The sequence below is a fragment of the Podarcis tiliguerta genome (genome assembly GCF_965153285.1).
Source record: "Podarcis tiliguerta genome assembly, chromosome: 7".
Taxonomy (NCBI): Eukaryota; Metazoa; Chordata; class Lepidosauria; order Squamata; family Lacertidae; genus Podarcis; species Podarcis tiliguerta.
This window is the reverse complement of record NC_139540.1, coordinates 25,303,960-25,315,200: the sequence shown is the minus strand read 5'-3', so window position 1 is coordinate 25,315,200 and position 11,241 is coordinate 25,303,960. Positions and strand designations below refer to the sequence as shown.

At 41.2% G+C, this 11,241-nt stretch overlaps 1 protein-coding gene across 5 annotated transcripts; it reads left to right on the top strand.

The window, feature by feature from the left end:
* The first annotated feature begins 207 nt into the window (after positions 1-207).
* Positions 208-8,930, top strand: PDP1 (pyruvate dehydrogenase phosphatase catalytic subunit 1). Of its 5 annotated transcripts, none has more exons than XM_083449839.1 (3): positions 244-397; positions 3,443-3,477; positions 5,005-8,930. In XM_083449839.1, the coding sequence occupies exons 2-3, from the start codon at positions 3,447-3,449 to the stop codon at positions 6,657-6,659; spliced, it is 1,686 nt and encodes a 561-aa protein (XP_083305965.1). In that variant the 5' UTR covers positions 244-397; positions 3,443-3,446; the 3' UTR covers positions 6,660-8,930. The 5 variants fall into 5 exon arrangements, with proteins under 5 accessions (XP_083305966.1, XP_083305965.1, XP_083305967.1 ...); XM_083449838.1 differs by lacking the exon at positions 244-397 and adding an exon at positions 644-941; XM_083449840.1 differs by lacking the exon at positions 3,443-3,477 and having other exon boundaries at positions 208-397.
* Positions 8,931-11,241: the final 2,311 nt, after the last annotated feature.

Genomic DNA, 11,241 nt, shown 5'->3' with positions numbered 1-11,241 from the left:
TTGAAAGTGACCTTGCTGGACGCTAAGAAACAGGCGGCGGAAGAAGGAAATGCGACCGTTTATTTCGCCCATGCGAGGTTTTTTAACAGCCCCCCCCCCCGCATTCAGGAGGAATGCGGGCCACGCCCTTCCTCCGCCAAGAGCCCCGATAGGCCAGGAGGAAGGAAAGGCGGGCCCCGCTCGGAGAAACTCCGCCCCCTCCTCCTCCGGCAAAGCGCAGCCTCTTCTTGTGAGCCCGCCCTTTTTCTCTCAGCCTCTTTGCGTCTAACAGAGCCAGGAGAAATGCGCTAAGAAGAACGAGAAGGAACTCATCCGCGGAGGCGGCATCGGCAAGATCTTTACCCACCAATGGAACAAAGCAGGCCGAAGAAGACGAGAATGTGAAATCCTTCCGCCGGTAAGGAAACCGTTTGATATAAGAAAAATGAAGACAGAGAGAAAAAGAGCGGGGGGGGGGTGGAAGAAAGAGGAGGGGGCGGGGCGAGGCGAGGCGGGGCGGGGGAAGGGAAGCTGACGTGACGGGGGAGAGGCTCACGTGAGAGTCGCCCTTCAGCCAATAGGAGCTTCGGAGCCCGGCCGAACGGAGGCTTTTATAAGCCGCGGCTCGTCACAAAAAAGGAGAAAGGGGGGAAAAACTCCGCCCACGACACAAGGGAAGCTGTCACGCGGCGGGCTGGGCGTTCGGCGCTGCTGCCGTTGCTGCCGCTGAGGGAACGCGGTGGGCGCGCGCACACGGGGGCGCGCTCTCGCTTGCCGGCGGCGGGATAAAGGAAAAAAGGGGGTGGGTGAGGAAGGGCGGGGCGGCGGCGGCGGCGAGTTCCACCTGGCGCGCGGCCGTCGCTGAGGGGGCCTGACAGACAAGAGGCGGGGTGGGTGTCAAACTTCCCCGCTCTCTCCATTTCCCGCTGCCCGAGCGGGGCCCCGACCCTAAAGCTGACCAGGTCAGTCTCTCTGAGGAGGGTGTGTTGCGTGTGTGTGTGTGTCTGTGCCTGTCTTGACTGTGGTCTTGACACAGGCCCTGGGGCGGAGCGGGGCATTTGTCTGCCGGCGGGTGTGTGAGAGAATGAAGGAAAGACCCGGGGAGGATTAGGTGTCAGCTCTTGCCTTTCGGCCTGAGGCGATGCCTGTGGCCGCCGAGTAGGTGGAGGTGAGGAGGAGGTGGTTGTGGTGGCTGTGAGGCTGCTCTTGTGGCAGGTGCCGCCCAGCTACTGAAAAGGATGCCCGGCAGGGAGGGAGGCCGAGATTCCTTGCTGGTGCTGAGGTTTATTTTGATTTGGGGGGGGGGGGGCGGGGAGAGGCAGCCCAATTTCCACCAATATGTAATCAAACTCTAGGTTTTTAAAAAACAACAACCCGAAGTTAACCCGTCATCTCCCTTCCCACGTGTATAATCCAGGCTGCACTTCCCAGCTGGCCAGAAAGGCGCAATGGGCAGACGAGGCAAGCTACAGCCTTTTCAGCTAAGGCAGGGGAACTGCAGCCCTTGGGATACGTTGCAAGGCTGAAATCCCTTGCCTTTTTCCCATGGATGTGGTTGGCTGGAAGTGGGAATTCCTGGCAACATCCAGAGAGCTGCGTGTTCCCCAACCAGCGTATGCCTTTCAAGTCGCTAAAGAAAGAAGCTGCACTGGGGTCTTCTTGTTGAGGGAAGCATCTGTGGTCTCTTAAATCGTGACCTGTGCACAAGACACAAGGGAGGGAGGTTTAGCAATGGAGCACATTCTTTACATGTGGAAGGCTTAGTCTGCAGGTAGGTTGGGGAAGGCTTCTTTTTTTTCTGAAACCTTGGAGGACTGCTGCCGTTCGTTTGCTGTATTGAGGAAGATAAGCAAAGGGTCTCACTTGATGTGCTTCTAGATGTCACAACTAGAGCTATTGCTAAATCCTGGCTGATGGCCCATATGCAAATTTAATTGAGATGTAAAGAATTATAGTTCGGAAGTAAGAAGTAGACATTGTTTATCTTTAGATTGGTATCAGAGCAGGCATTGGCTTGTTTCCAAAGTAGTTCTTAAGTCTCTTGTTCTGTTAGGACAAATATTTACCATTGCACCTTTCCTTCCCCTTGTGTGCCCTCTAAATCTGTTCTGAGGGTTCCCACAACCCTCCAGGGCAGACTTTGGGATTGCTAGAGGAAAGTTCCACTGCACAAGTATAAATCCTTGGGCAAGTGGAACAAGGGCATTGCATACTTCCCATTATCTTAGAAGAAGCATTCCTGCATTTTGAAGAGAGAGTACAGTACTGCTTAAGTTCACATTAAGTACTATTTAAAATATGCATGTATTTATATTTTAAAAGAAGCTGTTCAGGGACATTTCTATTACATTAACTGATTTTAAAAAATCAGTCCAACCAATTGATCATTGCAGTTTTGATAATCATATTTCCTCCTGCCTTGAAACCTAAGGAGTGAATAAGACCTCATCAGCACAACAATTGATCCCAGGCCTTGTGGTGTATGATTGGATGCACAGGCTTCCTAGGAATGAGAAGCTGTTTTAATTTGTTGTCAAGATACCACCATACTGCAAGTAAGAAGTTATCCTTGCAGATAGAATAGCTGATGAGATACTAGTGGTCTTGCAGTTGTGCCTGTCTTCCACTTGAATTGGCTATGGACCAGTTTGATTTCTTGTAGCTGAGTTGAATATTCGTTATAATGAACCCCTCTATATGTATGGGTTGCAGACATCATCTGTGCATAGTTTTAGCACCACCAATATCCCAGATAAGCTTTCCCTAATAAATATGTACATGTATATAAAACCCTCAACAAGTTAGGGTTATAGGAGAAAAAAGAAAGGCACTATTGGATAAGTTGCTTTGTAGAGGGAGGCTCCTTCCCTCTCTGTTAATGATGTGCACCTTTTTCAGATTATCCATGAGCATATTTAATGTGGCATATATGTGTGGTTTTAAATCCCACAGAGCAGGAATCTAGTATGTTTACTAATGTTTTAGGCCAACAGAGCTGGAATAATATTGAACACCTTAGTTTGTAGCAACTAAGGTGGAATTTTACATTGTCCCATGCAGAGCTGGTACCTATAATTTTGATTGTGGCTCTAATCAACTAAAGTTGGTGCTTATCTTTTTATATATATATAAAAAAGGTCTCCAGCCCTGCTTTAAAAGGATGAGTGTGCTTGTTGCTCTTTAGGTTGGGCTGACAGATGAATCATGCGTGAACTGAGTGCTATGTTGTTCAGCAAGAGGGATGACGAGCAGTGAGTTGGGTCTGCAGTAGGATTAGACAATGCTGCTGAGAGATGGCTGTGCTGCAGTTGCTGCTTCTTAATGCTTGTCACTACAAACAAACTGTTTGTCTTTCTGTCCCCCTTCAATGTTGGAGACCTCTTCCTCCTTCTTTAATAAACTCTCTGCCTTGCTTTTCCTGGGCTACTGCTTTGTGGATGTTGGCGGCTTCTTGTTGTGACAGGAGAATGTGTGTGTGTCCTGGGCCCAGGCGGATTGGTATGTATTTTTTGTGCTCCTCTTTTCTGAGTACTGTAATAGGAATTTGGAGGGATGGTAGTGGGGTTAGAAGACTATATAATGAATATATGTTATTGCATGTTATAGTACCGTACTCTGAAGGTTACTTTAAATTTGTGTTGCCTCCTAAGCTGAGTAGTTCATGCTCCTAGGATTTGAATCTTTACAAATAAGGGTTGTGAATGTGAAGCAGTACAGAGAGAAAAAATAGTGTCATCTTCACAAAAGTATCACATTTGTGCAGAATGTTGATTTGTTCAAATGTGAAAAATTAGCAGGATGTTATGCATAATAACCTATAATGAGTCCCTGACTGGGGAAAAGAAGGTATATGAATAAATATTATAGTAATATTAGTAATAATTTGCACCATAGTTTTCTTAAACCAGCTTTCAGAAGCTTCTATTGGAAGGCTGGATCTAAACTTTATACAAAACAAATAATCTCACTTGAATTAATGAGTCTTTAAACAAAGTTTTTTTAAAAAAACAGTAGGTCCTATAGTAAACTATGAACAATTGATCTTCTGGATGAAAAGGAAAACTATTAAGCCTGACTATACTTAGTAGATAATATATGTGGTTTCTTTCAGAGGCGGCTGTTGGTAGCCTTCAGTTGTGGTTCATAAATTTGGTCTGGCCTTAGATTGGTAGTGATAGGTAGGGTGTCATTTGAATATGTGTTCTATATGAATGCATATCTTAGAACAAAAGATGGTATTGCATGCAATCCACAGCAATCATTGACTGAGATCAGAGTAAAGATTTATTATTATTTATTAAATTTGTTAAAGCAACAAACAAACAAGGGTTTAGAAGCCTTGATTGAAGTTTTGTAGCTCCTAAATATCTAGTAGTTATAAAACTTCAAAAAGACAGGTGATGGGGTGCAGCAAATTTATTATAGGATATTAAGACTGTAATCCTATGCTTGTTTGGAACTAAGTCCCATTAAAATGAGTATGACTTATCTTTTGATTAAACAAATGCACATATATGTATTGGTTGTACACACTTGACCTTAAATTTGTAAAAACTGAGGGAGGCGTTGGAAAAATTAACATAAGTAACAATATGAATAAATAAAATCTTGGGCTGGATAAACTTAACTTCTCACTGCCAGTTCAGAAATGGAGACTGTCTTCTAGACGTCGTCTTGAATCTCAATCTATGACACTGTTCTTCATACTGTAACCTTTAGTTGACTTTTCACACTCCCAATATAAAGTTCTGGTTAAGTTAGTACAGCTGTAAAAATAGGTCACTCTGTTTATAGTTCTACACAAGTATAACAGTGTGAACTGAGATATGTTCTCCTTGAGGAAATTTAGCCTTAGATTAGTCTATTAAACTTTCCTTAAATGTGTTGCTGTTTTTGTCAGTTAATTGCTGTTAATTAATTGTGCATATTAAATTGTCATTTAGAATAGAGTAGTTGATATGTATTGCTTCCTTTAAAATTATTTCTAAGCTTACTTATTGCTTGTGTTCCCCCCCTCCCCCGCAGCAATTCCAGTCAGAAACCCCAGGTTGCCATTGTTCTCTGATGCCATGCCAGCACCAACTCAGCTATTGCTCCCATTAATTCGCAGTTGTGAGATTGGCAAGATATACAACACCGCATGCTACTGTCATCATAAACATCTATGTTGCTTGTCACCTCACTTAACTCACAATCATTTGAGGTATGTTCCTCCGAAGAAGTTTGCAACACTCAGTAGGCCAAAGGAGAATTTCAGTCAGTTTATTCATGCAAGAAACTATGTATCCACACCACAGAGGTTTTACCTCACACCTCCACAAGTCAACAGCATCCTGAAGGCAAATGAATACAGTTTCAAAGTGCCAGAGTTTGATGGCAAAAACTTAAGTTCTGTCCTTGGCTTTGATAGCAACCAGCTTCCTGCCAATGCACCAATAGAAGACAGAAGAAGTGCAGCCACTTGCTTGCAAACAAGAGGAATGCTTCTTGGTGTGTTTGATGGCCATGCAGGATGTGCCTGTGCACAGGCTGTCAGTGAAAGACTGTTTTATTACATAGCTGTTTCTCTGTTACCCCATGAGACTTTACTTGAAATAGAAAATGCTGTTGAGAGTGGTAGGGCCCTGTTGCCCATCTTACAGTGGCACAAGCACCCCAATGATTATTTCAGTAAAGAAGCCTCCAAATTGTATTTTAACAGCTTACGAACTTACTGGCAGGAACTCATAGACCTTAACACTGGGGAGACAACTGATGTAAAAGAGGCTTTAATTAATGCCTTTAAAAGGCTTGACAATGACATTTCTTTAGAAGCTCAAGTAGGCGATCCAAATTCTTTTCTCAATTATTTGGTACTACGTGTAGCCTTCTCTGGTGCAACTGCTTGTGTGGCGCATGTTGATGGAGTTGATTTACATGTTGCTAATACTGGTGACAGCAGGGCCATGCTTGGTGTCCAAGAAGAGGATGGATCTTGGTCTGCTGTTGCTCTGTCTTATGATCATAATGCACAGAACGAAAATGAGATTGCACGACTCAAAATGGAGCACCCAAAGTCTGAAGAAAAGAGTGTTGTGAAACAAGATAGACTGTTGGGCCTACTGATGCCTTTCAGAGCTTTTGGAGATGTCAAATTTAAATGGAGCATTGACCTTCAGAAGAGAGTGGTAGAGACGGGCCCAGATCAGCTCAATGATAACGAATATACAAAGTTCATCCCACCAAATTACCATACTCCGCCATACCTCACAGCTGAGCCAGAGATAATACATCACAAATTAAGACCTCAGGACAAATTCCTGATATTGGCAACAGATGGCTTGTGGGAAACCATGCACAGGCAGGATGTGGTTAGAATTGTAGGTGAGTATCTAACAGGTGTTCATCATGAAGAACCAATAGCTGTTGGAGGTTACAAGGTAACTCTGGGACAGATGCATGGTCTTCTAACAGAAAGGAGAGCCCGGGTCTCTTCAGCCTTTGAAGACCAGAATGCAGCAACTCACTTGATACGCCATGCGGTTGGAAATAATGAGTTTGGTACCGTTGATCATGAACGGCTGTCAAAGATGCTCAGTCTTCCAGAAGAGTTGGCTCGGATGTACCGGGATGATATCACAATTATAGTGGTGCAATTTAATTCCCATGTTATAGGTGCATGTCAAAATGAAGAGTTTTAAATTTTAAACTGAAATGTGTGAACCAAAGTTTTCACAGAACAAAATGGCCAGTACTGACTGCATGACATGATAGTGAAACTTATTTGATTAATCTCTGGCCGTCAGAATTACAGTTGAAGCAAGTATAATTTGCACAAATCGAGCAATGGTCAAAGGGTTTTCGAATTAAGCTAACAAGAGAGCAGAACAACTTGGGACAACTTTGCACTATTCAACCTATCTGCTTGAACAGTGGCTTGTAATTTGGGATTTCTTGGTGGAGAAGTAAAGGCTTTGTATGCATCAGTGCAATGTCTTGCAAGGCAAAAAAAAATATTGTGTGTTTTGTCACATGTAAATATCTGTATAGCTAGGTATCTCCAGTAACTATACAGTACATTGGAGGGTAACTTGGTTGTAAATTTGAATTTAAATAGGGCTGATGACTTTTTTATTTACAAAGTAGCTGTGGTGTCTTCCCTTTAGGAAAGGAAGAGAACTTTTTAACTGGTTGGCAAATGTCTTGATAGAAGCTATTCTCTTGGTCTTGAGTAATGATATATCATTTGAAACACATGCCTAGAATACCACTGTTAAAAAGAGTAAGTCTAAGCCATAAATACCTTAAGCCTGTCCAAACATAGTAGTGGAATAAAATTTTGCACCAGATGACTTACTTTGAGAAGATTATATTTTGCACAGTTCAATGGGCAATAAATGATGATGAGAAAATGGGTTAACTATGGGGGACATGCAAAAGAACTTTGACTTGCATTATGAAACTATGATTATACGTTTTCTGAAACTTGAGCTAATTTTCAATAGGGCTGTCTTGCAAAAACATGGCAAGCAACAGTCTTGACTTGTACCAAACCTATTTCCAGTCATAAGTCCCTGGTCTTGTGTTTGAATCTAGGCAATTAGTAGTGACTTTGTAAACTAGTGTAGTCACATATGTTGTAGTTTGAGTGACAGTTTGGTTGGTGTTTTGGATATTTTAAGTATCACGACGCAAAAGCATATCCATATAACATGGTTCTCACGTCGGCTTTTGAAGAAAGCATTGTGATAAGATTTGTAAATAGGTCAAGTAATGGGGAAACAGCTGCATGCTCCTCCTACTGGCATTCCCACATTAATTGTAACACCTTTCAAAATATCATTGTTAGTTGTGCACATTTGATTGCATCCAAAAAACTCCTAAAAGTGCATGTTTCATCACAAAGCTTTGTGCCACTGTCGCATAGAATGCTTATGAATTGTCAGATAAAAAGCATTTTTGGCAACCACAAGTTTTATGTTCTGAAGCACAGTGTAATATTTAAGACTTCTCCCAATATAAAAACAAAATAAATTGCTTTTTTTGCTATTATTAAACTGTAGTATAGCTATGATAGAAAGCATTATGCAAACATTACTTTGACTAGCTATTGCCTAAATATGAAGCACTTGTAGATAAAATTAACATTCTTTGTGCTTCTCTAAATAGCTAATAAGCATTCTACTTTAAATCTTCCTCTTCACATAGCTATTGAGCTGACACATTCTGAAGAATGTTGGTGTTCTTGACCATGTGGATGCTTAAAAAGAGAGTCAAGGAATAGTGCTTCCAGAGTATTCCTGTTACAAAATACTTTATTCCAGCACTTAAGTTCCTTAGCAGTAATGTTCCCTTTTCTTTTTTCTGTGCACTGAAGGACATACGTGCTTATAAAGTAACAGGTTTGAAAATGCAAGTGTCAGAAGATATTCTTACTTCATATGCTTATGAAGTAACCTACACATTCGAAGTCCTGTCCATAGCTTTGACAAATCTCCCTTTGTGTGCAAGAAAAGTAATTAAGTTATCCTATTTTTCCAGACCCTAACCTGAATGTTTTTATTGTGCTAATGACAAAACCAAGCAGCTTATAATCTTCATTGCCTTTGTACATGCAATACGACTAAATATCATTGGCTAGGTCAATTTCTTTTATTTTATGTGTTGGCTACAAAATAATTCTAAACTGTTACATTATCCAGACCTCCTTATGTTACTTGTGAAATGTACAGTACGTGTAAATGTCTTATTTTGGTTTGGTACTAGTCTTAACAAATTGAACCCTCATCCTGTATGTTTAGCACTTGGTGTGGGGGCAACTTTGTAAAATGCAAGGTGAACAAGATTTAACTGAAGACTCCCAAAATATGTATGCAATGAACTGAAACAGCATTGTGGCTTTCTGAACATCACGTGATAAGATCTTAAGAACAAATATCTTTTAGTAGACTTCAATAAAATTATTATATGAATATCAATGCATTAGAGTTGTTATTAGGATTCACTGAACTATTGGTTTGCCTTTCTGAGATGGTGTAAAGTGTCAGATTTGATCAGTGGATTTATATCTAAAATAGCAGAATTAATGTGTGGTATTATGAAGATGCACACAGTAAAGCTGTCCTGTCTCAAGACAACCTGCAATTGGAATAAATAGCTGGTATATGAGCTAGAACAGAACTAGTTTTGCTTTTTTCCTTTGCCTTGTTCACTGATTTAGTTTCCTCCATTTTATTTTGTTGCCCCAAATTCACAGTAGGTGGAATATGTGGCTTTGGGCTGCATTTTGGGAAACAGCTGAGGCAATGGGGGCACAATGTTGTTCAGATACTGGCTTTAAGGAAAAGCAAACTTAAAAATATATAGTAGTGAATAAGGAAATTGGACTTCAGTAGTTTCACAATAAAACTCAAGCAAGGTGTAGCTTTGTGAAACAAACTAAGAGCCCTGTTATTCCCTCCCATGTGATTGTTTTCTGGTCATTCCCTTCAGTAGGAAAACAAGTCTCATTTCAGTTATGCTCTGATAGCATATCTCAGGCTTCCTCAACCTCAGCCCTCCAGATGTTTTTGGCCTACAACTCCCATGATCCCTAGTTAGCAGGACCAGAGGTCAGGAATGATGGGAATTGTAGTTCAAAACATCTGGAGGGCTGAGGTTGAGGAAGCCTGGCATATCTTATGCTAGGTTCTGCGTGTAAATGGTGCCTTCCCTTGAGCTAAATGATTCTAATGTAGGGTACATGTTAGGTAACCCTGTTTAAAACCTGTTTAACTTCCCTGTTGACTTTCCAAAGGGGAAATGGGAGTAGTGAAATTAGCCATTCATTGGTGAATTTGCTGACCAAGCTGCTGGGTACCCATATAAATGCCAGAAGTCATTATTTTACTGAAGTCTCCATTTCGTGGCTTTTTATATGTCTGCTAAACTTGCCCTACTTCATCGAACAGATTTCCAAATCGTTCCCTAGATATTTCCAATAAAAAAGTACACATGCTATAAGGTGCATTGATAATAAGCATGGTTACTTAGTAATTGTTCTTAGGGTCCTTAATTGGTAAAATACTTTGGGTATATTTTTCAAATGTTCTTAGGATTTCTAACAGGAATTTAAGACCATATGCCTGAAGTGTTGTGTTTATGCCTGAAGTAAAATAGTGAATGCTAAAGACGTTTTGCCTCACTTCCTGGCTTCCCATTATTCTTCAAGAGATATTTTTAAAGGTTGCTTGCCTTCTGAAAACTGGCTTTTACATTAGGGCTGTTGTATTCAGGAATTTTTCCTTCCTCCACCCAGGAGTACTCCACATGACGTTTGCACGGCTGCTATAGCCTGGTCTGTCATGATTCCTTGGATAAGCCACTTCAGTTATATATCTCAACTAAATATAACTTATGCAGAGGTTTCTCCCCTTTTCTCCTAACCTTCAGCAAGTGCATCTGATGGCACGAAGGCTTAGTGTAGCATTATTGACGAACTGCAATCTGTTATGACATCCAGTAATTTAATTACTGTTTTACATAAGCTAAACTTTACTAGAGGCTAGTTCTTTCTAAGCAGTGCTAAAAAAATAAAGTTATGGAGAAAATGGTTTAACACCTTTGGGTGTATTTCTGTCTGAATGTACCATATTGATGGGAAGAACATTATGTTCAGAACAAAATAACTGTTGGCCAGAAAACACTTTCCTGTGCACAGCTCTATGTATTAAAAAGAACTAGCTTACATAAAATTATTTTACTCTTTTACGCATTAAAACATGGGGGGGGTGCTTTTTATGTACCCACAGTAGATCTCTAGAGATATCCACCATCCTTTGATCTAGTATAATTTCAGAAATGTGGGAAAAGTTCTGAATTAAATTTCTAACGACTTACGATCATATTTATAGAATGGAATTCTAATATCTGTATGCGAGGAGGCCTGTGCTGCAAGATTGTTCTAGCTCCTCAGAAATGTTTCAGCTGCTTACCACAGTCTTAATTTCCATGTTCCACTCAAAACAGACATGGCTCACACATCAATTGGAAAGTTGGATCAGACCAAGGGCCTGTTTAGTCCAGCATCCTGTTTCTGAAGGTCTTAACTAGATATCTACAAGACGTCAAAAAGCAGGAGAGCAATAGCCCTCTCCCACTGCTGTTCTCCAGCAAATGGCATTCAGGACATGATGATTCTCAAGAAGGCATATTAAGCCACCATGACTAGTAGGCACTGAAAGCCTTACCCTCCACAACAAATTCATTTAATCCCCTTTTAGAGCAATCTGAGTTGGTGACTGT

Coding starts and splice junctions, on each gene's coding strand:
- PDP1 (XM_083449837.1), top strand. CDS start 3,273: ATGGCTGTGCTGCAGTTGCTGCTTCTTAATGCTTGTCACTACAAACAA. Junction 3,478..5,004: donor TCCTGGGCCCAGGCGGATTG/GTATGTATTTTT, acceptor CCTCCCCCGCAG/CAATTCCAGTCAGAAACCCC.